This window comes from Poecilia mexicana, unplaced genomic scaffold (assembly GCF_051168715.1).
Source record: "Poecilia mexicana isolate PSO_F unplaced genomic scaffold, ASM5116871v1 scaffold_9, whole genome shotgun sequence".
NCBI classification, from domain to species: Eukaryota; Metazoa; Chordata; class Actinopteri; order Cyprinodontiformes; family Poeciliidae; genus Poecilia; species Poecilia mexicana.
In genome coordinates, this window is record NW_028263378.1 from 17638246 (window position 1) to 17665902 (window position 27657).

Consider the following 27657-nt stretch of genomic DNA (forward strand, 5'->3'; position numbering starts at 1 on the left):
ACACGCACAAAAATTTTCCCTTAATTGCAAAGATGAAGAAATTAATGAACTAATTAATAGTTTTGTAGAGCAAAAAACCAAGGATTAAAAACAGGCAATGACAAAAAAAATAAGGAACTAAATAAACCCTAAGCATCTTAAAATCGATTCCAAAAATGAACAATTAGCCAATGACTTGAAAATTGGCGCAATGTGATACCGCTACGCTTAATTGTGCATCAAACATTATTTCTAAAAATAAAATGCACAAAACACAGTTTTGAATTTGCTAAATAATGCTGGTAATAATGTATCATAGAGTGTGAACACTGTAAGAAGCAGCAACATATTTCTGCAAAAACACATATTTTTTTTGTTCACTTGCATAAAGAGGATAGTTAAAGGTCTCACCTGTCCATAGATAAATGATATGAAGATAAATGAGTCCTCTGGGTGGCTCAGTCATTTCTAACCTGCAGTCAATCTGACTTCTATGAACCCTGGTTAGTGCTTTCTGTATGTGTGAGTTTGTGCGTGTTTGTGTGCCTTGTGTGCGGGTGCATTAAAAGAGGGCTTTGCCAGGAGCGGTGCATTGTGGGGGATTGGCATGTCTCATTGTTGTGACCTTATACTAACAATGGAAACTCCATGCACCATCCCCAACACACCCACACCCACAAACCCCAACACCCAGAGACCCAGACGGAGGAAGGGAGAAAGACAATATAACACAAGTTAAACATGTCAAGCTGTGTTAGGATTCATTAAGCTACAGCAAAGTGAGGAGAAGCCATTAGGAATAATACTGAAACACCTGGACAACCGCCTGCGTTTGGCTGTTACATCTGAGGTGAGATGATATCAGCAACACCTGCACACACACACACAGACACACACGCAGGTCTGTAAACCAATTATTATGAACACATAATTAATTTAGCTCTTTCCACAACATTTTTTAATTTATAAGAAAACATTGTTGCCTATATCCTTACATCTGTAACTCTATCTCTTCTCTCTCACTCTCTCTCTCTCTCACACACACACACACACGCACCCACGCACACGCACCCACACACACACACACACACACACACACACACACACACACACACACACACACACACACACACTCACACACTCATGTAAGCAGTTCTTTTATTTTCAGTGGGCGGTATCTTAGAAAAGAAAGTGAAACTGAACAGCAGGAGCATCAAGGAAGCATGATGAAGCTAAACTGATCGAGGTAATGCTTTTTTTGGTAATTATACAAATCTCCTACAGCAGGAGCAGAGATGAGTTCTAGCTCAATTCTAAAAATCTATTCAGGCTGTGGAAATCTCAGAGGCTGTGACTGATAGCTTTAAATAGTAAGTTTGGTACAGTGCAGCTTTAAGACTGTTCCTGCAACCTGATTTGAACTGTAGCTGCGCTCCGGCAGCTGCTGTCACCTTCGTCCCTCTTAGCTCCGTCCTCTTCTTTCTTTCTGACCACATGGTTCGTTTTTGCTCACATGTTTGAATCTCTTAAAGGAAAGACTAGCTGTGGTCTGTTTTTCAGCCGAGCTCTTATGTGCCATAATTAACTGAGCATGTGCTCAGTACGGCCCAGTTATTCTTAGCAGTTTTTTTTTTCCACCTGCTCCAAGAGAATAATTTAGTCTACTTATTTTGGGCACTCAGAAATTTGTTTCATAGCTACACAAGTGTTCAAAGTAAACAAAATATCCAATAGTCACGTGTTTATGGCACCACAGTTAAGTTATGTTTTGTTTATCTTTTTTTATTATTATTTATTTTTTGTAATGTCACTTTAAGACAAGTCACATCCAGTCTTACACAAACAAAAAAAAAGAGTTTGGTATATTAAAATTGTCTAATTTATTCAAATATAATCCAGTCCTATAGTCCAAGTTACCACAGGGCAGATCATAAAGTAATCCGAATTAAATATGTAGATACAGTGGAGAGGAACATCAGCTTTTAGCAGGAAGTATTCTCCAGCAGAGTAAAGATCAGCACAGAGCCATGCTCCATGTCTGACTGAGGGTCAAGGAAATAGGAACAAGATGTAAAAACAGAATGGGTGAATTTCTTTTGAAAGAAAGACTGTGTGGAGTTACCGGCAGCAGTAGCTGTGTAAATGTCTCTGACAAGGAAAGAGAGACAGATAAACATGTAAACACTGAGCCAGGAGTTTTTTCTGCAGGAAGAAAAAACACAAAATCAATCCTGTTCTTTCTTTGTTGGAGCAGGAGCTCTGCCACAGTGTATCCCACCCCAGAACAGTTTGATACATTTTCCGTAAACTTGTTAATAAATGCAGCTATTTATATCTTCACAATCTTAATTTCGGTTCACTGAACCTCCTCTAAAATAGTCTGAAGTCCTGCGAGAGGACTTCAGACAGCACTTCACAACAGTAAAATTAATATATGCACAGTTACCTTTTATTTCAAGAGACATATTCTTCTCTTTCAGGTTCAAGAGAAGAATCCCGGAGGAGCACCCATTTTATTTTCATTTCATCAACCACTGATGTCGGGTGGTCCTTGCCGCGGTTGACTCCAGTGTTCGGGTTATGATTAAATGAGTTCAGAGCTGAGAGTCGACCTGTCAAACGGGTTGGCGTCATTTTAATCAATTTTGTTCTCAAACATTCCCTTAACAATGATTCCAGTCGGGTTTTTAGTGCTGCTGGCTTTCAGTATTCATCTGGTTGGGTCTCAGCCCTCTCAGAGCTCACAGCAGGTAACGAGTCCCCCCAGTCCCACGGCAGAATCTCTGGGCGATGGTAATCTGTCCTTCCCCTGGAGCCGTCTTCGCCTGCCAAGGTAGGCTCTACATTTTCTCTCGCCACACTGCAGAAGCAGATGGGAAAGAAACAAAACATCCGTACTTTGACTAACTCACTAATTAGCCGTCGTGTTTCTGTGCCTCAGGTACATTGTTCCTCTTCACTACCACCTGCTTCTGCACCCCAACCTCACAACTCTGAGCTTCACTGGCACCGTGCAGATCCAGATCGATGTCCAGAACAATACAAACTGGGTTGTTTTACACAGCAAGGGTCTTCAAATCTCTAAGGCCACAATTTTAGACCAGAACCTTAATCATCTGTCTGATCAGGTAGTTGGAAATAAAAGGCAGGATCAATTTTATTTACTAACTCCTGTCGGCTTAACAATCTTCTCCTGTTTTAGGTTCTTCCAGTTCTTCACAACCCTTCCCACGAGCAAATAGGCATTTTTTCTCCAAGGGTTCTCAGCAGCGGCCAGAAGTATTTCTTGTACATGGAGTTTGAAGCAGAGCTAGCAGAGGGATTTTACGGTTTCTATAAAAGCACCTACAGAACCAGTGAAGGCGAGACCAGGTGAGAACAGGTTTTCTGTTTCTCGGGGTCATTGGAAAACGTAGCCAACACACACCGTCTGCAACAATGTATTTTCAGATTCCTGGCTTCCACTCACTTTGAACCCACAAGCGCTCGAATGGCATTTCCTTGTTTCGACGAGCCGAGCTTCAAAGCCAATTTCTCTGTGAGGATCAGGAGGAGCCGGGACTACATTTCTCTCTCCAACATGCCAGTAGTGAGTGCTGAATCTTTGAAAAATGTCGCAGATGTTTCAAACATTGATGGAAAAAAAGACCTCCAAGTTCTCCTGGGTTTCAGATCAAGACAGTACAACTGAATGGTGACCTTCTTGAAGATCAGTTCGCCCCGAGCGTAATGATGAGCACGTACCTTGTAGCTTTCATCGTTTGTGACTTCAAGTCTGTCAGTGCAATGACTTCATCTGGAGTGAAGGTCTTCATGATCCTCTACCCTGCTGTCACTTTTCTTTTGGCTTGAACTGTCTGGTTCAACAGCTTGGTTTTGATTTCACTGTAGGTTTCCATCTATGCTGTGCCTGAGAAGTGGATGCAAACCCACTACGCTTTGGAGGTTGCTGTTAAAATGCTGGACTTCTATGAGGAGTACTTCAACATTCGTTATCCTTTGCCCAAACAAGGTACTCAATAATAATTCCCTTTGTTATTTCTTATGTCTAATCTGTTACTTTTGTTCTTTATTACATATTTTTTCCTCTTCCAGATCTGATTGCCATTCCAGACTTCCAGTCTGGTGCGATGGAAAACTGGGGCCTGACCACCTACAGAGAGACCAGCCTTCTCTATGACCCCCTCACATCCTCCATTTCTGATAAACTTTGGGTTACTATGGTCATTGGTCATGAACTTGCCCATCAGGTGAAACCATGAAAATAACAAAAAAAAATTAAATTAAAAGTTGCTCTTTACTTTAAATAATAGGGGCTTAGATTCTCCATCTTGTCTGCAGTGGTTTGGGAACTTGGTAACCATGGACTGGTGGAACGACATCTGGCTGAATGAAGGATTTGCCAGATACATGGAATACATTTCTGTGGAGGCCACCTACCCTGACCTCAAAGTGGTATTTACATTAATAACTTAAAGATAAATCAGTAGAAAGCCACCAACAGGTGTTTGTGATTAATTGTTTTCCTGTTTTGGCAGGAGGAGTATCAACTGCACACATGTTTTGCAGCAGTTGGTCATGATTCCTTGAACTCCTCTCGGCCCATCTCCAGCCCAGCAGAGAACCCCACCCAGATCAAGGAGATGTTTGACACCGTGTCTTACGACAAAGTATGCTCTCTGTGCATAAATAACATAATATATTTGTCCCATATCATGTATTAAAATAGTGAATAGTTGATATTAAAGTGACTTCTTTGCATCTAGCAACATAAAAATAATATGTTCGCAGAACATGAACAAATCTCAAGAACTCCCTTCTTGTCATTTCATGATTGTTGGCTAAAACAAGCACTTTCTCCATCTCCTGTCAGGGAGCATGTGTTCTGCACATGCTGCGACACTTCTTGACCGAAGAAGTGTTTCAGAGTGGGATAGTCCGATACCTCCGCAAGTACAGCTATGGAAATGCTCACAACCAGGACTTGTGGGACAGTCTTGCCAATGTAAGACACCTTGTACTCTTTTATTCATATTTTTGGATTCTTAAGGGGCCTCTTGGTAAACAAGCAGCTTCATAGAGACATGCAGTGGTTGTCAAAATGAAAGGCTTGTTCTGCTATTTTTGCATTTTCAAAATTTTATTTTATCACAAAAAGAAACAGAGGAAAGGATTCGTCTACAGACTGTTTAACTGCAAATTAATCTTTATTTTCTTTGCCATTCTGGTGTCACAAATTTTGGTTGCTTTACATCAGGGGTCACCAACTCCAGTCCTCAAGGGCTACCATCCTGCAACTTTTAGATTCACCTCTGCTCCACAATGTCTGAATTCCCTCACCAGCATTCATTCCTCTCTGCAATAGGCTGGAAATGAGCAGTTTATTTGATCCAGGTGTGTTTGAGCAGAGACGTATCTAAAAGTTACAGGATGGTAGCCCTCGAGGACTGGAGTTGGTGACCCCTGCTTTACACCTTCCTCACAGCGTTCCTCAGCCCTTATCAGTTTGAGAAAAAAAAGAACAAATTTATAGAAACTTTTGTTGTTTCTGAAAACTGTGCAAAGATTATATCTGTGTTTATTGCACTATATGCTGTCAGCATCCGTGACAATATGTATATATATATATATTAAAGCATTTGTGATTTAAAAATATTAAATCATATAAAGTCATATATTAAAAAAGTCCCAAAAGACAGAATCTTTCTTTATAAATTTTTCCAGACATGTTCAGAAGATGACTTCACTTCAGCCAAACACTGTTACAGCAGTGACCAGGCCCCCAAGAACGCAGTGAGTAAAACATCTAAACCTTCATTCACCATCTTGATGTTACAACATTTACACTTTATTGTGTTTGCTGGAACTGACTGTTTATGTCCTCCTACAGTATCTGTTTGCAGGGGAACACCTCAACCTGACAGCCATGATGAACACTTGGACTTTACAGAAAGGGATTCCTCTGGTGACTGTAACCAGGAAGGGGCCTCGTCTGCTTCTTCGACAGGATCGATTTCTGAGGACAGTTCATCCCTCTGATCCTCAGTGGCAAGCTGTGCAACAGGGGTAACTTCACAGCTATTAGCAGCGCAATGTGTCTTTCTCAGTTTGGGCTTATTTTGTAAAATGAACACAATTTGAGGTTTACATGCATCTTTTTTAATAGCTTCCTGTGGCATATTCCTCTGACATACAAGACTGATATTTCCAGCACCATCCACAGACATATGATGACTTCTCCCACAGGTAGGAGATAAAAAAGCATCCAATATGAAATTCTGTTGTTTTTAACTTTGTAATAACTCAATACTTGCTGTTTTTTATATAGACAGTGTACACATAGGAGAAGAAGCCAGCTGGGTGAAAATAAACTCAGATATGACCGGCTATTACGTGGTTCATTATGCTGATGATGGTTGGGATGTGATGGCTAAACTACTGTGGGAAAATCACACAGCTCTGAGCTACAAGGACAGGACTCACTTGATACACAATGCATTTCAGCTGGTCACGTAAGGAAGCATGTTTGCATATTTTAAATAATAGGAATACTTCCTGTATGCCTGCAAAGAAACTAAAAATGTTTGTTTTCTATCTTTGTAAAGAGCGGGGCACCTCCCACTTAACAAAGCTTTGGACCTGATTGGTTATCTGCAACTTGAGAAACACACAGTGCCTCTCCTCGAAGGACTGGCTTATCTGGAAGTTTTCTACCACATTATCGAGAAGAGAGATGAGCCCACTTTAACTAAAAACCTGGAAGTAAGAGAGCAACACATAAAAGTATTTCCTAAACGTTACATTATCTGAATGTGACTGTTTTTCTGTCTCTGAGCAGAAGTACATCCTGCAGTTTTTCCGTGCCGTCATCGACCAGCAGACATGGAGTGACAGCGGCACTGTGTCTGAGCGACGCCTGAGGTCGGAGGTCCTGTCTCTGGCTTGTCACCTGGAATACCCACCGTGTCTGGAGCGTGCAAGCCAACATTTCAAAGACTGGCTCCATTCCAACGGAACATTAAAGTCTGTTTCTGCTATTTTTGCAATTTTAATTTATCACAAAAAAAAGGAACAGAGGAAAGGATTTAACTGCAAATTCATCTTTATTTTCTTGACCATGCCGGTGTTACAAATTTGGGTTGCTTCATAAATTTGGGTTGCTTCTATGAGAAAGATGTGAAGCAAGATGTGAAATGAAATGTGTACTATCATAAATTTCACTATAAGCTTGCAGTAGGGCTGAACGATATGCTGAAAAATGTATTATGATATAAGGGTTTCATATCAGTCGATGTTGATAAAGTATCTGATATACTGCCAAGCTGGCAGAACCTGCCTGTTTATCCACAGTTTTCCCTCCAAGCCATTGTTTTTTTTTAAACAGTTATGCTTAAGCATGGTGGCAAAACTCAATAAGTTGTAACCAAGGAGTGCTAACCCTTACTTAGCTGACTGTGAGGGGTTTAGAAACTAAAGCCTTTCCTCTGCCTACGTATGTCTCCCAGAATGCTGTGGGGTTCTAGATCAGAGTTCAGTAAAATTATTGAATATTCTAGCAGACGTATTATCTGCTGAAATTGATCGCGTGTCTGTCGCAACATATATTGGTGTTGATTTGTTGTCCATCCCTAGCTTGTGGAGACATACCTAAATAATTCACAATATCAATCATGCTGGTTTTTGAGAAGAAAGATCGTATTCTCTGATGTGTTATTGGGTCTGTAGCATGACTGTCTGTACTTTTCATTACTGTAGCCTACCGACTGACGTGGCAGAGACGGTGTTCTCAGTAGGAGCCCAGAATGACCATGGCTGGACCTCGCTCCTGAATACATACAGGAACTCTCTTTCTGAAGCCCAAAAAAATAAGATCCTTTCTGCTTTGACAAGCAGTAGAGACAAAGACAAGCTGCAAAGGTGCTTTAGGACCTTTATCTGCTATGTTTTGTTTAATAACTGGTGCTGCCACCATGTGACAAGAAGTTGAATTTTATCACAGAGGATTACAAAAATTAAGTAAATTGATGTGTTTGTGTTCCAGATTATTAGAAATGGGTCTTGAGGGGAACGTTATCCGATCACAGGACCTGTCCTATCTTATTTTGATGATTGCAAGGAACCCAAAAGGACATCACCTTGCTTGGAACTTTGTCAAAACGAACTGGGATGCACTGGTTGAAAAGTTAGTCTAAATAATTGCTGCCACATGATGCCATTGTATGACTGTGTATATCCTTTTTAAAAACTGTTTTTGCTCATGCATCTACTTAGGGAAATAGGGCCCAACCCTGCAGTTTAGATTTAAAGTTGTAGTAGTAGTGGTAGTAGTTGTATTTCTGGCATGTACTGGTGCAGATATCTTTTATATGCTATAAGCAGCACTTTGATTTTGCTTGATTTTACTCTCTTTTCTGTCTAACATCCAGGTTCCCATTAGGCTCATTCGGCATCAGAAACATCATTATTGGAACAACACAACAATTTTCATTTCCAGAGGAACTTACTGAAGTAAATTCCAACTTTCATCCTATTCTTTGTATGCATATATATTCATAAATTTGGCACTCAATATAAAAACTGCTGAATACTGCTATAACAATGTGCTTAATAACACAGTTAATGAGCTACTTAGAAGGAGGAGCCCTAGTCAGGTTCTGTCAGTGGAGAATAGAGTGCAGGCATAGAGGAAAGTACAGAAAGAGGGAGTGCAGTATAGGGAAGTGCATTATGAAGTACAATGGTAGGAGACACTCCCTGAACAACGGAGTCTTCAAGAGTTTCTTAGAGGTAGACAGGGGCACTCCAGTTCTGTAGCACTTGATTGTTTTTTTTATTTCAGCATTGTGTAACACTAACAAAAACTAATTCTGTATGAAAATATACATTTACTTCAGTTAGTCCTCTCTGTCATGTGCTAGTATTATTAAATGAGATGGGTCATTTGACTGTATTTTATATTACAGGTGCAGCAGTTTTTTGAGTCCATCAAAGAGCAGGCCTCCCAGCTGAGAGCAACACAGCTGGCCCTGGAAAATGTGCAAAAGAATATTCGCTGGGTTCAGAGGAACCTGGGAGTGCTGAGTAACTGGCTGAATGAGCAGATGAAATGATAGGCAGCAAAAAGAAAGGAGCTAGAGGGCCAAAAACTGCAAAAAGACATTTTGTAAAATTGTTCTGAGAGTTATTTTGAGTGGCTTTGAAATCTTCTTGCTTAAGATAATTATTATTATAATTTTTTTTTTACATTAGATAGAGAAAACAATGTGATTGGTAAAATTGGCAGATGACAGACTGGGTTTCATGAATACTGTTTTCATTATGTATCTGTACTTCAAAGACAGCAAAGATCAGCAGGAGCACAATAAATCGATTCACAGTTTCTCCTGGTGCCTTTGAGTTGTGTTTAACACAGCAGTTGAGTCAAACACAATATGTTCACTCCTTGCGTCTATGTTTGTGGGTTCACTTGTTATCAGATTTGTAGTCATCATGGGCATGACTGTCACATTTAATAACTTAATGTTTTATTTGCATTTTGTATGGGTGGAATGTACAACTTTTGTGAGTTTTAAAAACAAAATCTAGGTGCACAGTTTTAAAATTCATTGTAGATTTCCTCTTGTCCAGACAGTTAAAATTACATAAAAACACTCAATTGTATACATACAACCCCACTAATATTTAGTTATTTAGCAAGCTGAACCTCAACTACCACTTGATGCTGTCATTTGATTTTTAAATTGCTATGGTAGACCGACTTTTTCATTATTCAATTCCCTTTGCACACTATAAACTCCTTTTTTTTAATGACATAATTGCATGTACTTTTCTGGGGAAACTGATTTTTTCTTTTCTTTTTTAGATCATTTCCCCAAATATCAACATGCCATAGAGGAATGTGTCCATCATCTGTTCGTAAAGGGTGTATGCTACTTTATTTTAAGCCTAAAAGTAGAAATTTTGGGTCTTTAGAAATAATTAAAATTCTTAAAAGTAGTTTTTTAAGAATATACTATAGGTTTTTTCAATAGGTCATGTAAACGATTTGTATTTAGCGGGGCAGGGGAGGAATGACTTTTGGATTGTAAATATTGCAGACCCCTGGTTTAGAACAATGCAATGTCCTCAAGCTTAGTTAAGTGTTTAAGTGCATTTGTACGTATAGCGTGCTAGCTCCGCCCCCTGACAGTATCATCCAATTAGATGTTATCCCTGCAACTTGACGGAACGTTGTCAACAACTGGTCGGGATAGGAGGAAAACTGTCATTTAATCCAACTGTAGCTAGCTTAAGACTTTGAACTGAGATTTGTTTTTGAGTTTTTAAGTAGCTAAGTACAAAGACAAATCTATTCTGTTTACCCGTTTTCCTTAAAAAGCAAACCATGAGGGGTAAAGTTGGGAGCGGCTAACATTAGCCGTCTGAATGTTCAGTCTGTGACAGTGGGGGGAGGCTGCTGATACTGACTGTGAGCCTGCGGTGGGCTGTGGCTAGCCAGAAAACATCGCCTTGGTCCTCGGTCGGACGTCCTTGAGTTTTCCCAGTTCTTTCTGGACAAGAGGGAGTCTTTCAGATAAATCACCATGGATTTGTTTGACAGTAACAATGCAGGTAAGGACGGAAGACGGTGAGTAGCAGTGTCTTTAGCTACCAGCAGCAGGCCAGCTAATGACTGTCGTGTCGGTGTGTTTCGGTGACACGATGACAGCTACATTGACTGACTTTGCTGGATGCTAAACAGACTAAATATGATGAGCTAAACAACGTTGTGATTAGGATTTATAAGATAGCTTATGAAACAAAAGCAGGAAATTGTTTTCCTGTTCAAAGTGAAAGCACTGCTGCGGTGTTTACTCAGGTTGAAGCCTATTAGTTTATAACTGGAAATGTTTTATAAAGAGTTATAAAATAGTTTCAAACCACTTATATTGTCCCTGGGCGTTATTAAAGCAAACAGTGCATCAGCTATAAAGCAAACTGTGAAAAAAAAAATCACAGTTTTTTTCAAAACTTACCTATTTTGTTTATCTCTGACAGATCTTGGTTGTGAGTTTGTCTCTTTTTTTTTCGACACAAGAGCAAACTTGTATGTCACAATCAGATTTTTGATCAGACAGTGAAAGAATGTCAAAATCTACCTCTAACTACTCTAACCTTTTCTCTGCAGAGATGTGGTGTTTATGTTGTGTGTTCATGAGCTGAACATAGGAACAAACTGTAGCTACTGATCCATATGTAACTGTGGATTATTGCAAAAGTAATCAGACCCTTCAAGGTTTTCCACATTTTTTCACTTTAAAACAATAATTTTGAACATATATTGGAGGTGATTATGTTATATAAATAGACACAAAGTCGTGTGTTACTGTAGGGAAAGGAAACGCCTCTATCTATCTATCTATCGCTGCATCCATCGTCTCATCAACTCTTAACCAACTTCCTGGTCTCAGCTGAATGCCCTACAGCATGATGCTGCTGCCGCCAGTATGTTTTACAGTTCTGCATTGAGAAAATTATACAGTTATGCATGTTGGTGTATTGCAAACCTCTCTCCCCTCCAAATAAAATGCATCATAGTTTGTGGTCACAATGTGGTCAAATGTTAAAGCAGCATGAATACATTTGCTAGGTTTGACAGTAAGGGTAACAATATGTAAACTATATTGGCCTAGTTTGGCAATAAGCCGATTCACTCCCTCTCACACTCAAAACATGTCTTTGTGGTTACATTTATTGCATTTTACTGTGATAATGTAGCAATACCCCAAAGGTGTTAAAAGTCATCAAATCCATAGCATAATGTGACTGACTGGCTATTATTTTTGTCATAAACTCTTCTGGACATTACACAGCACTGAGCTACTTAGTTCCTTGCCTATTAATAGACGTTCATGCCACAGCAACGTGGTCCAGACAGAGAGAAGTCATATCAGAAACACTATAACTAAGCAAACACAGACTCAGATGATACCGCTTTCACTTGCCTTGGCTGCTGACATATTTTTGTGGAGTTAAACCTCAGCTGTGTTTGTTGTCATCAGCTTAAAGTGAACAGTGTGTCTTTAGAAGGTGTTTACAGTTTCTGCTTTCCACTCGCATCCATCAGATTTAAAATACAATGCCCTGCTCATCACCTATAAAAGCATGGCTAGATTGTCAGGACACAGTGCACAGTATCTTAGTAATGGAGTTATTGAATTAGGAAGCTGAACATGCTTCTGATTGTTTCACAAATTACTTTGGGAGTAAAGAGTCTGTCTGGCCGAAAATGGCACCCGTTTAGTAAAACAAAGCTTTATTCTTTTCCTGTTGCTGAAGATGCATTTTGGTTTGAGGAAGTGAAGGTTTTTTCCGTTCAGGCTTTGCACGTGACGAATCAAAGACGGTGAATCTGTTGCTTGTGCTTCAGCAATCGAGGCGTAACCGCTGTACGCCTCTGTAGTTGCTCGATTTTGTGCAGCTAAATAAACCACCTCAGTGAGATTTGTTCAGTGATAGCCATCTTAATTATTTGCGAACTGAAATGTCTGTGCAGGCTGGCAAACCTGTTTTATTTAGGTCAAGGTGCCACAAAGCGGGGCGGGGGGAAAGGTAGAAAGCATACCTTTAACTAACAGGAAACTGTAGAAATGGTGAAGCAAGTGTTCATATTAATACTGCATATATGTCACCATGTTATGAGAAAATTCACCCCTCAAAGTCTGCAAACATAAACAGATCAAACTCACTTTGTGCCAATGTAATTCGACATTTGTATTCTGCTCGGGTACACCTCTCTCACACACGGCTCAATTTCCCGTTCGAGAATCATTTGTTTTCTTTTCTTTGTGCTTCGCAGAGCGAGCTAACCTGCCGAGGAACATGATCGAGAACAGCATGTTTGAAGAAGAGCCTGATGTGGTGGATCTGGCCAAAGACTCCAACACGTTTCCAGTATGCCAGTTCATATTTTCACCATTGAAAAAAGCTAAAATTGCACAAAATTGCACATTTCGTGACATGATCTAGTTGTTACCAAACAGATGTGCTGGTGAATATGATGAATGTTTGTAACAGTTTGCCAAACAGCATAATGCCCCCCTCCTGTTGTTTTAATTTATGAATTTACACTGGGACTCGATCCTGTGTTGCCTTGCAGAAGCTTTCACTTAAAACCAAAACCTTCAACATATTTTCTTGGGATTTTACGTGAGAGACTAACACAAAGATGTGCGTTCTTGCAAAGCAGGATGAAAATGATACCAATGTTGCATGTATTTCTTTTCAACGCCCCTTCCCCCCTGGGGGCAGTACTTTGCAGAACTCTCTTTCACAGTAAGAGATGTAAATCTTTTAGTCTCTGCAGAGTGAAGTTTTTCCCCATTCTTGTTTGCAAAACAGTTTAAGCTCAATGAGTTTTGATGGGAGATGTCTGTGAAGATCAGTTTTTAGGTCTCTCCACTGATTCCTAATTGGATGTATTTCTGTACTTTGACTAGGCCGTTTTAACACACGAATATGCTTTGATATAAAGCATATAGTTAATGTTCTTCTCTCTGCTCTTTTTTTTCCCCCCCAAGTCGTTTGCAGTATGCAACAGGTTTTATTCCAGGATCAGTAATCTAATAAAACCGGTTTCTTTGTTCCTACTGAGGAAAGGCAGTCTCTCAGCATGATGCTGCCACCACCAGAACTGTTGTATTTACACAGAGATTAAATAGCGCACAGGTGGAGCCTTTTTTTTTCCTACACTGCTGACATCTGAAGGCAACTGGTCGCACTGGATTTAATGTCAGTCAAACAAATAAAAAGCTTTAGGGTTTTTATTTGTTAAACTTTCTTAAAATCCATTCCTACTTTTCCTTCCACTTCATATTTAGCGCTCATTATGCTGATCTGTTACAGAATCCCAATAAAGTAGTTTGCTGCTGTGATGTGAAAAAAATGATTGAATACATTAGCAAGGCAGCACCTTATGTGTCTGTGCCTCTCCTCTTTCCACTGATAGTTTACTCAGGAAGGCTTTTTTTTTTTTCTCTGAATAATCACACAGTGATTTGTCCTGTAGACATTTCCCACTCTTGACCCGGATGAGGCGGCATACGAGCCTCGCAGCTCACGGTTGCTGGTGCGTGGCCTGGGAGAAAACGACATGGATGACGATGAAGAGGACTGCGAGTCTTCTGCACGTCTCCTAGGAATGTCCTTTATGAACCGCAGCTCGTCTCACAGATCCAGCTCGTCCCCTTACGTCAGGCAGTCTCCACCGAGGTAACGCTCAGCTCGTTTCTGTCGATGTCTTTAATAGTTTCTTTAGATTTATTATCTTCTCTCAGGAGTTAGTCATGGTTGGATCCTGCGATGTGTCATTGTTAAGTGAATGTTCACTTCGATCTGCCAGTGATTTTTGCGGATTGTGTCTTTAAATACACCCCTAATATAGAGGTGAAGATTCCCACTTCTGATCTGGACTTACTGTTTGACATTACTTTATTTTCTACTAACTGCTTTTTTATGAAAAAGTTTGTAATTTATATATACTGCTCAAAAAAATAAAGGGAACATTTCACTTTAATTTTGTGTGTGGCTCCAAATCCAGGCCTCCATTGGTTAATAAATTTGATTTCCATTGATGATTTTTGTGTGATTTTGTTGTCAGCACATTCAACTTTGTACAGAATAAAGTATTCAATGAGAATATTTCATTCATTCAGATCTAGGATGTGTTATTTGAGTGTTCCCTTTATTTTTTTGAGCAGTGTAGTTTGTTTTGAACACAGAGATTTTGTTTGACTTGTTGGCAATAACTAATAAATAGAGATATTGATCGTGAGTTTTCTGGCCGACACTCATTTCCTGCTTCCTTTGAAGTTTGACCTGCCGATGTCATTTGTTTGTTTAGCAAACACAAAGAGTGCCTCGAGGTGCATGCTGTTGGTTGGTGCATTTATTTACCAAAAAGAGTGGGACTTCTTAGTTTTTATGCCCTTATTGTCTTGGGAAGAATATTGAGATTTTCTAAAATTTAATCTGCCAATCATCAATCAGAGCCGATCGAGGAATAAGTGTCAGACTCTGAGCTCTGGATGATTTATTGGTGGGTCTCTAGTAATGAAGCTTACTGAATATAAATGGAGTTGAAGTTGGGTCACTAAGGTGTTAAAGGAACATTCTCCCAAATAAACGTCTTATATTTTCTGTTGTAAAGGTAATAAGTAGATTAGTAAGGAAATGCAGGGTTTTGATTTACAACAGGATCAAAACAACAAAGTGCCTAATAGTTAAAATATAATTAAATAAATCATGGAAAAATGTAAAGCATGTGATAAAAACAATTAAAAAAAAACTCTTGTTCAATGAAAGTTTGTCTATAAAAGGTGTTGTTAGCTGCTTTTTGAAAGAATGTAATGGAGGAGGTGGCCTACAGCGTTGGAGGATCTGTCACCCCAGGTTTTAAATAGTCTGAGGTTCCACCAGCATCCTCTGACTTCCTGATTTAATGGTTTGGAGGGGTAGCTGACGGATCTATCCCAGTTGATTAAAACGGTAATATTGATGTTTTTTTTTTTTTGTTTTGTTTTGTTTTCAGGTCATGTTCACGACCCTCAGCTCGTACCATGGTTTTGTGTGTGTTTGTCCTGGTGATTGCAGCCTCGTTGACCATGGTGCTGTACTTCCTACCTGGCTGCACCTTCACCAAGGTAGGGAGAATAACTCTTAAGAGGTTATATACCTGTTTGACTCTCTGGCTCACTTTCTAACCTCTGTCCGTCTACAGGCTGGTTGTCCTCCGCCAAATTCCACAAACGGAGAACTGTTCCCATGGGCCGAACTCCGACTGCCTCGCAGCATAAAGCCTCTCAGCTATGACCTCACCTTCACCCCCGACCTCGACAGAATGACCTTTACTGGCAAAGCTGCCATTAAAATGTCTGTGCTTCACAACACAAACCGGATTGTGCTCCATGCTGCTAATCTCAACATTACCAAAGCTACGTTTAAGGTTGGGTTGAAAGGGAATTGGTTAAGTAATTAACTTTGGCCTTTTCTCTTTCCGTCTTGTTGCTCATTGGACACGTCTTCTCTTCCAGCTGGACAACGGGCAGGCCAGTGACGTGAAAGTACTGGAGAACATACACCAACAGCAGATTGCTGTGAAGTTCCCGGAGGAACTGAAAACAAACCAACAGTGTGTTTTGACATTTGAATACAATGCTAACCTCTCACACAGCTACGATGGTTTCTACAATAGCTCATACACTGATAAACTCGGAAACAAAAGGTACATTTTATGAATAATATTTGTGTTAAATCTGTGTGCGGAGGACATGTTGATGATGTCTCTTGCTGGGACACTAATGAAGGCTATGAAGACAACAATAAAAAGCATGTTTGACTTCTGTTATTGATTTGAAAATATTTGCCTAATAACCTTCATCTTTTATTCATAGAGTTCTTGCAGCAACACAGTTTGAGCCGCTTTCAGCCAGGAAGGCCTTCCCTTGTTTTGATGAGCCGTCTTTCAAAGCCACCTTCCTGATAAAAATCAACAGGAAACCAAGCTACATGAGTCTTTCCAACATGCCCAAGGTATTGTTCAATTAGTGATTTACCTGTAAGATAAAAAAAGGGTCCAAATAGAGTGCTCTGCTTCCATTACGAGGAAGTGGAAAATGAGATCAGTAACTCAGATGCAAGTCTGAATTGAATAAGATTAAGAAGAATTGAACCTAAATGCAAAAATCCTCTCAGATTTACACATTTGAAAAATTTGCTAAATAGTGTCGGTGCATTCTGTGTGTGATTTCGGTTCAATTTGAAATTATTTATATTTATGTATAAAACATTTTTAATTAGAAGTTTAAATATTTGTGTACTTTCTGTCAAGGGATAAATATTAAGAGTTTTAAGAATAAAACCAATGCTGGACGTCATTTCTACTGACCCCACATAAAAAGTCTCCATCTTGCAGCACATAAAAAAACCTCCCATAAAAAAATAATCCAGATTATACATGATTATACATTATGATTATACATGAGAACTTGTTGAAATTCTTCTTTTACCGCCACCTACAGGTACGATTGTTTACGCCTCAAATTGCTGTCCTGCAAGAGTTTGAAGTGTTCAGATGACGTTAGTTGGTTTGATGAATCCTGTAGTTTATGATCCCTCCATGTCCAGTTGTTCAGTGTGTGATCCCTGATCTGTGAGTCATCAAACAAAAATCTGCAGAACCAGTCTGCTTGTTCAAAAGCCAACTATTTCTAAATCCGTGAAGACGGCAAAAGTTGTGTAGTTTGTCTCCATTTTCCCAGTTTGCTTGGAACAATGATCATCTATATATTTTTTCAGATTTGTAAAAAAATCCTTTACAAGAGCTACAGTTAAAATCAGTGTTTACAGACCGTGTAGATAAACAACCGTATTTTCCTCACTGTGTCACATTAACTCAACATGAACTTTTCTTGTTTAGAGAACATTTACGATTACCAACATTATTTATATTTGCCAAATGCCAGAATAACAAAAGACATAATTTACTACTTTGCTCAGATGTAGGTATTTACATGAAGTCGGATTACTACGTCTTTAAACAGTTTGGGAAAGCCCAGGTGATTCTGGCTGAAGCTGATGAGAACAAGTACCAACATGGGCTGAAAGGCCACCTGGTGTTTAAAGAGGCCATTACTCAAAACACAACATATAAAACAGATTAGAGTCATGGGAGACACGTCTCCTGGTGGGATAAATCAACAGTTTAAATGAAGCCCAATAACCATTGTTATATTTGAGGAAAAAGGGGGGGGGAACCTATGGCAGTGGCAGCATCATGTTTTGTGGGTGTTTTTTTTTTTTTTGCAGGAGTGACTAATGGGCTTCTCAACGTAGATGACATACTGATAACATTTTGTGGAAACCTTAAGGCAAAATTTTGGATCATGAAAGTAAAAGCCCAAGCCACACATCCAGCTGATGGGATGTACCAACCAAAATCTGTTTGTAGTGTGCACTGCTGTCTTAGACAGGCTTGCAGCTCCTCTTGTGGGCACAGTTTTTATTTCCTTACTTTCTGATTTTCAAAACCACCTTTATTTCCCTGCATGTTGGCCTTGCAGTTGCCCAACTCTAGCACTCTGCGTTTCAGGCCAGAACCACGCCTCTTTCCAGTGGCCTCGAGCAGGATGAGTTTGAGAAGACCAACGTCAACATGAGCACTTATCTGGTGGCCTTCGTTGTTGCTAACTTCACCTCTGTCAGCAGCAGTGCTTCAGGAACACAAGTAGGTTTAAGAACGGCCGTGTTTTGCTGTGCGTTCAAACCATAATCGTCAATAATTAATTTGAAAAAAAAAACATCGCGTTGGTGTTGTGTTTTACTTTGCGTCTGTTTGTGATGCACATCCACGTCTGTTGGTTGTAGGTCTCTGTATATTCGGTGCCAGATAAGACCGAACAGACCAGCTTCGCTTTGGACACGGCTTCCAAACTGCTGCAATTTTACAACGAATTCTTTGAGATTGAATACCCACTGAAGAAACTAGGTGAGCAGAGCCACTGGCCTGTACAACATTTATCTTTCTACACCTCTTTTTCTTATCATTTGTCACAGTTTTTCTTCATTTCTGTTTTGTCAGACTTGGTGGCCATTCCTGACTTCCTGGCAGGAGCCATGGAGAACTGGGGGCTCATCACTTTCAGGGAGACCACCTTACTGCTGGACAAGAACTCCTCCTCTCTCGAAAAACAAGTAGTAGCCTCCGTAATAGCCCATGAGCTCGCTCATCAGGTAGTTATTTTTTGTGATTTTTAAAAAAATTTTCTGACTGACACCTCTTTGAAAGGAGCAAAGAGTGTGATTATGTTTGGTTTGCTGGTCCATCTCTGTGTTTCAGTGGTTTGGAAACTTGGTAACCATGAGCTGGTGGAATGACCTGTGGCTCAACGAAGGCTTTGCCACCTACATGGAGTACATGTCGCTGCAGGAAATACTGCCCAGTTTGGACACTGTAGGTTTGAAACGTTTGACCTGTGAGTACATAATATTTCTGGCGGATGAATTTGAGAACTTTTTCAACGAGTCTTTGTTTTGCAGGGTAATTTATTCCTGACTGTGCGGTTCAGAGCCCTGGACAAAGATGCTCTAAACTCCTCCCACCCTGTGTCGACAGAGGTTAACACGCCAGAGCAAATCGAGGAAATGTTTGACTCAGTCTCCTATGAAAAGGTACAGCTTTGAGTCTCAAATAAAATACAAAAAGGTCTTTGACCAAGATTTCTTTGTCTTGCTTCCAAGAAGAGTTCACTTTTCTTTTTTTTTTTGTTTTCTGTCACAGATGTTGCTAAATGTTTTTTGCTCTTTCTTTAACTGATTTTGCACTTATTCTAAGTTCAGAACCTGATAATCAGCCAGTGAATCAACAGAATAATATGCGTTTATTGTGTTAGATCCCTAGGAATATACATGTTAAAGTTATTAGGGATTAATAACCTCTTATTACTCTGATAGGTCACTTCTTTTATTACATTTAAAATAAAAGAAGTATCTCTCAAGTCTTTGCTGGATTATTTTCCAGTTTCTTGAAGAGATGTCCTTCACATACTACTCATCTGCTGTTGATGCTGGTTTTTGCCTTATGCTGCTTCTTTGTCTTCCATTTGCCCGCTTTCCTATTTTTAAGCCAACTCATCACAATTTGCAATTATGTTTAATTACTTTTTAAAAAAAAAAGTGAACAGAAAATGGTTGAAAAGCAGCCAAAGTTCAAAGAAAAACTATAAAAAGCATTTAAAAAGCACATAGAACTATTGAACAAGATAATTTTTAAAGGTTACCAGAAAGCCTGGCTTCGTAAAGGCAAAGATACATTAGGGTAGTTTATAACTTGCCTAGTTTACTGGAGACTCCACGTTCTTTTGCCAAATATTCATATCCAATTTCTTACTTCAGAGAAATTTATCTGCTGGACCTCACAGTCGGCTGCAGCTGTGGCTAATGGTTTTAATTGTTGGTGTTTTGTGCCTCTGCTCTCCAGGGAGCTTCAATTCTCCTGATGCTGAATGCGTCGTTGCCAAAGGAGCAGCAGTTCAAAAAGGGCATTATTCACTATCTGAACTCATTTAGGGGATTAAATACAGAAACGATGGACCTTTGGAACAGCCTTATGCAGGTATGTGGATGCCTTTACATGGGGTCAATATGTGCACGTGTATTTAAATGATGTCTTAGTTAGGTGATCGACTGACTCTTACCCTCGGCATGCATGTCCAACACGGATACATCTGAATTTATTTCATTTTCAATGGATGCATTAACACTTGAAAGCTCCTGTTTCAGTCTGCAAACACAAGTAGTAGATTTTCCGCTGGATTTAGAACTGCTGTCAATTTGCCTGCAGCTTTTTGTTTTGTTATCGTTCTTATAAATGAACAAATGAGTTGTTTTTAGTGCTTAAAAAGAAAATAAGAATGAACCGGTTGGCCCTTAAAGAAAAACTGGTAGAGGCACGTAAAAACCTCATCGCTTCATCTCTGGTCAGAGATCTTTGTCATCACATCTCTTCCATGCAGACCGAAAGCTGTACGTTGTTTCCTGTAATAAGAACCCTTTTTTTGTTAGTTTTACTATTTCAAATAACTAGATTATTTTCCCAGGATCTTTATACTATATAGCAAAAGTATATATAGTAAATCATCAGTTTACTGATTAGTTGTGTGCAAGCGTAACGTTTCCTTCCTGCTGCCTGTTCATCGCATATTGATCCTCATCACCCACTTTAGTTTGGTTTTAAACTAAAGCTGCATTAGAGGGTCTTGAACTCTGCTAACAGATGTTTGATTTTTCCTTTATCTATATCCGTTTAATATTTTATTTTTTATCTTCATCAAAATCTCTATCATTCATCTGTAACACTTCCTTCTTCCCTGCATGTTTCAGGTTTCCACCCCGCTTAGGAATATTTCTGAGATGATGAGTTCATGGACATCACAGAAAGGCTTCCCGCTGGTCACTTTGAGTCGCAAAGGCGACATGGCGACCTTCTCCCAGGAGCCTTTTCTGCTCACATCTGACAACACCACAAAAGCACCCAGGTGGGTTTCGTCAACACACTCGTCAGTATGAGAAATGCAACACAAAACCCAACGGTGCTGCGATCTCCGTTTCAGACGGTGGAATATCCCCATCACGTTGGTGAACGACAGCTGTAGCTTGGCCCCGGAGTGCAGACAGATGTTCAGTCTGAGTGAAAAGTCAGGTACGGTGTAGCGCTTAACCCTGCCGTAACACTCTCATTGTTTTGGACACTGTGTGCAATGACAAACGTTTGTGTGTTTCAGTAAGTTTAAAGGTGCCAGAAAGCGTAAAGTGGATAAAATTGAACTACAAGAACACCGGCTTCTACGTTGTCGATTACGGACAAGATGGTTGGAATGCTATTCATGATGCTTTGTCTGAAAACATCAGCGTTCTCACAGCTGAAGACCGAGCCTCGGTCATACATAACATCTTTGCTCTCTCCAGGTAAACATCTGAATATTGTTTTCTTACTTTGTGAGTGCACCAAGTGGACCCTTCAGCTCATCTAAATTATAGTTACTGGTCAATCAAGTGCAGATAAACCTGGATCATTAAAGGCAGGCATTGTTACTTTTGGTAGGGAGGATGGATGTCAAGTCTTAAATCAGCGTCTTAGCATGTCCTGGTAAATGCCTGCGCTGAATTTGGGCTTGATAAAACACAGCAGACCAACACCAGCAGATGACTTGTCTTCCCAGATAGACACTAATTGTAGACGATGTGGCGATTCTGCATTTTCCTCCAGAATCTGTTACCTTGATTTACAAATTAAAATTTAATTTCATCTGATAAGAGGACTTTGAGCGCCTGAGCAACAGTCCAGTTTTTTTTTTTGTTTTTTTATCTCCTTACCTCTGGTAAAACATGTCTGCTGCTTTCTCTGGTTCAGAGTTGTGTTGAATTAATTTAATAAATCAACATTTCAGTGATGTTCTACGTAGCTGAGATACATGCGTATTCTGTGATTAAATACTCCAATATTTCACTTCAGTGTTCGACCTTTTCTCCCTGCTTTGTCTGGTCGTTAGACTGGGGCGTGTCCCTTTTGAGCAAGTCTGCCACATGTTGAGCTTCATGCCTAACGAAACGGAGACGGCTCCTGTGACAGAAGCTCTGCTGCAGCTGAACAGCATCTACAGGCTGCTCGACAAAAGGCAGGAGTCCGACTTGGCATCTCGCATGAAGGTACTTTACAAATGAGTGCTTTGGAAAGTCAGTTGGTGTTTAAATTTAATCTAAATAGCAAAACTGATTTTTTTATTTTTATTGTTTGTTAGCATTAAATTTAAAGGATGAGCACTTTAAGATGTAACCTGCCTTATTACTTTCGTAAAATAAGTCCAAATGGTGTTGTGGAATTGGGGAAGAGTTATTTATAATTTTTTCTCTCTCTGCAACAGACTTACATTCTGAGTCAGTTTGGTTCTTTGATGGAAAGTCAAACCTGGAAGGAGGAGCAGAGTCTGTCGAAGCAGGAGCTGCGCTCAGCCCTCGTCTCAACGGCCTGCGCTCTGAATAATGACGGCTGTGTTGAAAAAGCCAAATCCCTGTTCAAAAACTACACTGACTCCAATTACACCAACAAGTAAGTAAAGAACTCAGGAACTGAATGATTTTATATAAAAAAAAAAATCACCTCAACATCCTTTTGCAAACAGTAACAGCCTTTAATTATGTAAGAGTTCAGTAAATGTGCGTTAGCAGGAAGAGTAAAGCGAGAGCCCTGAAAATAAAGATTCTCACGTTTGTGTTTTCATTTTTACTTCCGTAGGATCCCAGGTGATTTGCAGCAAGCTGTGTTTGCAGTGGCAGCTCAGTCAGAAGACGGCTGGAAAGCGTTGTTGACCTTGTACGCAACTACCACCAATGATGCACAGAAGCGAAAGATGCTGAAAGGCCTAGCATCCTCTCAAGACCCACGTCATATTGCATGGTAAGGGTGTGTGTGTATACATATATATATAAGCTGAAATCTGCAGCAATTCTTTAAAGTCTTCCACATTTTTGCTCTATAAACTTAGACTTATTTGGATTTAATGTCATAAAGCAAAATCTTTACTTGAAAGTCATTTTCCTTTTCTTTGATAATGCTAAATAAAATCTAGTGCAGTCAGTCGTCTTCACAAGTCAATAAATTAGTAAATGGAGTCACTCTGGAGGAGCTGCAGAAAACAAATCTAGTCTTTGACTACACAAATCTGACCTTCATGGACGAGTGACGAGAAAAACATTGAAATAAAGTCGAGTTTGGAGTTTGCCACAAGCCATGGACAGAGCAAACATGAGGAAGTAGAAGGTTTTGTGGTCAAAACTGGACAGTTTGTTCCAAGTGCTACAGCAGAGACAAGCGAACCGGGTCAGAGTTGTCAAGGCGATAAAAGGAAACTCTGGTAAATTCTGGGAAAAAAAGCTTTTTGTTTATTTTTATTCCTCTCCCAATATCCTTCTTTACACTACAAACATCCTGTTGCATTGTGGTCGCATTGTTTGCTGCATCTAAACTCTCTTTATTTTGATCTGTGCAGGATTCTCAAGGCCGGTCTGAATGGGGATATCATCCAGACACAGGAGCTGCCTCTGATCATCAACACCGTGTGTCACGGGTTTGCTGGCTATTTGTTTGCTTGGGATTTTATCCAAGTAAACTGGGACCGCCTCATAGAGAAGTAAGTCTCATCAGATCCCTTTCTTAAAATACATTACAGAATTAACTTACCTGCTAATTAAAGGATCTGGACTTCTGAGAGTCATTATAGCTTCCTGTTCTTCTGGCTGCAGGTTTCCTCTTGGCTCCTTTGCCATTCAGACAATCGTCAAATCCACTACCTCCCAGTTCTCCACACAGGCACATCTTGATCAGGTATGTATATATTGGAGATGTACAATATGGTTTCATGGGATTGACAAACACAGAGGAGCGCACAATTGTGAACCGGCTCTGTTCTGATGCCCTGAGGTAAAACCCAGTGTAGAATATTGGCTTCACAAGTCACTTGACTAGTCATTTTTTTCTGGTGGGGTCAGAGTTAATAGGAAATCTGCAGATCCTGCAAAAGACTTGACTGGGTTGGAAGTTTAATGACCCAAAACACACAACCAGAGCTACAATGAAATGGCTTAGATCAAAGCAGATCCATGTGTAAGAATGGCCCAGTCAAAGCCCAGACTGATGTGCATTTGGACTTTTATGGCAGTTGTTGTCTCCTCCTAATCTGACTGTGCTTGAGTTATTTTGCAAAGATGAATAGGCAAAAATTAGTAAAGATGTTTGGAGAATTATTTTCAAATTCGGTAAAAAGAAACGCAAAAATACTTCTGGCAGCGTCTGGTTTACAAAGCCTTGACTCACTGTGGCTAAATGCAGATGCACACCACACTCTTCAGGGGTTTTAATAGTTAAAACCATGTATGAAATATAGTTATGCCCTACTTGTTGTGTTGGTCTAAGTTTTGAGTTTGTAATGTGACAAAAACAAGTTCAAAGGATATCAGTACGTTAACGTTTGTAAAAATGCTTTGAATGATCAAGAGTCCTTGGATCACTCTGTGTCTCTTACAGGTTCAGGCGTTCTTCTCCAGCCTGAAGCAGCGTGGCTCTCAGATGAGGAGCGTGCAGGAGGCTCTGGAAACCATCAGGCTGAACAAACGGTGGATGGAAAACAACTTACAAGCTATGAGAAAATTTCTTTAGGACGGTTAAGTCAGCCTGAATCCGCCCCGACAGCGAGCAGGTGGAGGGTGCATCTTCAAGACAGCAGCAGTGTTTGCACTATTTCTGGACTCTGTCCCTTAACTCCCAGTATCCAGACCAGAGCAAATAATCAAAAGCTCCTTCTGGACGAAAGGTTTCTGAGATGAGTCCTGTCAGTTTCACTTGGTAGCTCAGGGTGGTTCTGATTGTCCGTCTGATTGTTGTCAGACTCAACACACACTCCTTGTGTTTTATGCTGTTGACCAAACCTCCTCCGCAGTTCTCATCGAAACCTTGTGCTTTATTAGACAATCGTGCTTCAAAGATCGAAACGGACCTCCTTCCGCCCCTGCCGCGCCTCAAACACCCAACCGTTTTAGGCTACAAAATGTTTCGAAACATCCAATTCATGTACGAAGACGAGGCGGCGCGACGTTCCTCAGCAGTGAGGAAGTGAGAGATGCGGTTTTGCGAAATGGATCCCCGTCACTCCTGTAAACTAAAGAGTTTTGCCATGTTGATGCTAGTCAGGTTAGATGATTAATTGATGGTTTAAAACGCCAAACTGTTTTTGGCATCAGTTGAATGTAGTGAGAAACCTTCCCACTGTGTGCAGTAGAGGATGTGCTGAAACCCAGTGCAGGTTTAAATCACCCAATGTGTCTTACAGCAGGTGAGAGCAGGCGGCCCAACACTGGAGCCAAACGGTTTCTTTACTTAGTTTCAGCTCTGATCCACATGTTTTACTCTACTTTTATTGCCTCTACTCTCTTTATTGTTTTTTTCTTTTTAGTCCATACCTGTGTGAGGTTGTAACAATAATGTAAATACTGTCAGCAATGTGCTTTTGGAAGTACTATTTTAGAGATATTGACTTTTAATATTTTACAACTTGATATCTGTTGTGTTTGTGTATAGTGTAAAGTTTTATTTTGAGTCCAGGTCAAAGCTTTTTTTTTTTTTTTTTTTTTTTTTTCCTATTTTGTTATTTTCGTATTTCCTTACTTAGACAACCAAAAGAAGGTCGTTTGCTGATGAATGTTGCGTTACAAGGGCTACTGTGCATATTAGAGATACCAGGCATCTGTGTTTGTTATCTGTCTGTACTTATTGATAATTTGTTGTTTATTAGTCTAAAAAAACACACACACACACAGAGGTTGCGTGTCACTCCTCGGAAGTAGTTATTTATTAACAGCCTTCACATGTGACTCTTTGATTTCTGAAATGTTATTTAAAGACAGATGCACGTCCAGAGAGGTACTTTTCTTCAGATTCCTGTTACGTTTATCGTGGTTTTGTTTGGTTTCACACATTAAAAACGGCGTCGTTACATAATACTGAGTGTCATTTACACCCACAAAGGGAACTCAAGATCTGTGAAGATGTTCCTCCTAAAGGTACCTTAAGACGAGGCGACGCGATGAAGCCTCTGTTCTCGACGGGTTCGATGGTGCAAAAGGTTCTTGAAAAGTATGAAATTGCTTTTTAGCATTTTCCAAATCTGGATAACTAAAAAAAATTTAAATCATGCTTGATTTTACTCTTTATCTTTCTTACATTTTCAAAAACAAATTGACATTTATCTATATTAAATTCCCATGCTTTTGTCTTTGACTTGCCAAATTTAACATTTTACCCAGGAGTATCTTGGTTCTGCATAGTGAAGAATTATTATTGAACTCCCTGTTTGGTCTCCAGACAGCATTAAGTTCAGATTAAACTGAACCTGTGGTTCCAAAACTGGGTTTAAAATATTCAACAAAGCACTACAGCTGATGTTTTTTAAAAATATTTTGAAACAAAATAAAGACACCAAATTTTTTTCAACTGTGCTTTAAGTAATCTGTTTTTAGTCTATCATATTATATTGTTGGAACAGTCCAAACATTTTCAAAACAGAGTTGATTGAAATTTGTCCAGATGCTGCAAACGCATTATGTTTATTTTACTCCAAAAATCATCGTTGAACCTGCAGATAACGACATGTGACGACTATTCAACGGGTTCAAATGGATTTGTAGTAATTTATTTAGAAACGTAGAAAAATCAAGTCTTTAAAAGTGTGAAGATAACGGGTTTATAAGTTTCCAAAGTAGAAGAAATTAAGACAAAAGCAAATGACTGAATCAGTAAGGTGTCTCATCACAGTTTAAATCTGCGTAAAGATCATTAATATTTGAGCCAGTTATTTTGTCCTCTCACTGATTCTACTTGCTGAAAGGATTTCACTCAGTTTTGTTCAAATATCTTTCTGTTACATAATAGCGCCATGCTCACAGTGAAACTGTAAAACATTTTGTTTTTGCACTGAGATGATGTCCTTCATATCCTTTCAGGATTTTATTGCTTGAAATCTGCACAAATTGTTCAACTAAGCTACTTAAGAAAAACATTCAAAATTGAAAGGGAACTCCATTTTCATCAGTTTCCCACATTGTTCATCTGTCCTTTTTTTCTTTTTTTTGCATTTTGTTTTTCTTTTTGTCAAAAACTGCCCAAAGTTGAAGTTCCTGTGCTTTACAAGCCTCTTTCATGAAGCAAACTGTTTCATTTATTATCATTACTGACACTCCAAATAAAGCTAATCTGCATCCAACTCTTCTTTAGTGACTTTTTATTGTACAATGCCAATTGTTTATTGTAAAATATAAAAGAAAACTATATATATATATTTACATGTAAATATGATTATATGCACATTTTCTTTCAGCATTAGAACATTTTTTAGCTTCATGGTTGAGATTCCTCCTTGACTACAAAATTTTTATATCAAATTCTTTAATTGAGCGATTTCTAATTATAATGTTTACAATGAGTTTAATTTGCCCATCTTTTCATTACTTTTCCTTCAGGTTTCATTAATGCATTGGACATATTATTATTACTGACGGATGTTCAGCACGTTGTTACTGATTTTAAGTCGGTTT

At 39.4% G+C, this 27657-nt stretch overlaps 2 protein-coding genes across 3 annotated transcripts; both read left to right on the plus strand.

Annotated features, from left to right (window-relative positions):
• Positions 1-661: 661 nt before the first annotated feature.
• erap2 (endoplasmic reticulum aminopeptidase 2) lies at positions 662-9358 on the plus strand. Its single transcript, XM_088008899.1, has 22 exons — positions 662-829; positions 1133-1225; positions 2460-2812; positions 2921-3107; positions 3182-3351; positions 3430-3568; positions 3652-3786; positions 3871-3991; positions 4075-4229; positions 4321-4434; positions 4518-4649; positions 4853-4984; positions 5704-5772; positions 5870-6045; positions 6146-6225; positions 6308-6491; positions 6585-6741; positions 6818-7002; positions 7735-7896; positions 8021-8161; positions 8406-8487; positions 8943-9358. Exons 3-22 carry the CDS (start codon positions 2649-2651, stop codon positions 9087-9089), a joined length of 2832 nt encoding a protein of 943 aa, XP_087865025.1. The 5' UTR covers positions 662-829; positions 1133-1225; positions 2460-2648; the 3' UTR covers positions 9090-9358.
• An 827-nt stretch (positions 9359-10185) lies between these two features.
• Positions 10186-27326, plus strand: lnpep (leucyl/cystinyl aminopeptidase). Of its 2 annotated transcripts, XM_014992277.2 has the most exons (22): positions 10187-10590; positions 12818-12912; positions 14027-14229; positions 15548-15659; positions 15737-15961; positions 16050-16240; positions 16410-16548; positions 18107-18241; positions 18382-18502; positions 18596-18747; positions 18854-18967; positions 19054-19185; positions 19994-20128; positions 20896-21050; positions 21126-21214; positions 21297-21480; positions 22065-22221; positions 22437-22621; positions 22808-22969; positions 23562-23702; positions 23815-23896; positions 24596-27326. In XM_014992277.2, exons 1-22 carry the CDS (start codon positions 10563-10565, stop codon positions 24725-24727), a joined length of 3069 nt encoding a protein of 1022 aa, XP_014847763.2. In that variant the 5' UTR covers positions 10187-10562; the 3' UTR covers positions 24728-27326. The 2 variants fall into 2 exon arrangements, with proteins under 2 accessions (XP_087865024.1, XP_014847763.2); XM_088008898.1 differs by having other exon boundaries at positions 10186-10590; positions 18382-18747.
• The last annotated feature ends 331 nt before the right edge of the window (positions 27327-27657 follow it).

Bases quoted from the DNA above. Each gene is read 5' to 3' on its own strand.
- erap2 (XM_088008899.1), top strand. From the start codon at position 2,649: ATGATTCCAGTCGGGTTTTTAGTGCTGCTGGCTTTCAGTATTCATCTG. The intron at 6,492-6,584 runs GTAAGGAAGCAT...ATCTTTGTAAAG, and splicing joins AATGCATTTCAGCTGGTCAC to AGCGGGGCACCTCCCACTTA. The intron at 8,488-8,942 runs GTAAATTCCAAC...TTTATATTACAG, and splicing joins TTCCAGAGGAACTTACTGAA to GTGCAGCAGTTTTTTGAGTC.
- lnpep (XM_088008898.1), top strand. From the start codon at position 10,563: ATGGATTTGTTTGACAGTAACAATGCAG. The intron at 19,186-19,993 runs GTACAGCTTTGA...TCTGCTCTCCAG, and splicing joins ACTCAGTCTCCTATGAAAAG to GGAGCTTCAATTCTCCTGAT. The intron at 23,897-24,595 runs GTATGTATATAT...TGTCTCTTACAG, and splicing joins CACAGGCACATCTTGATCAG to GTTCAGGCGTTCTTCTCCAG.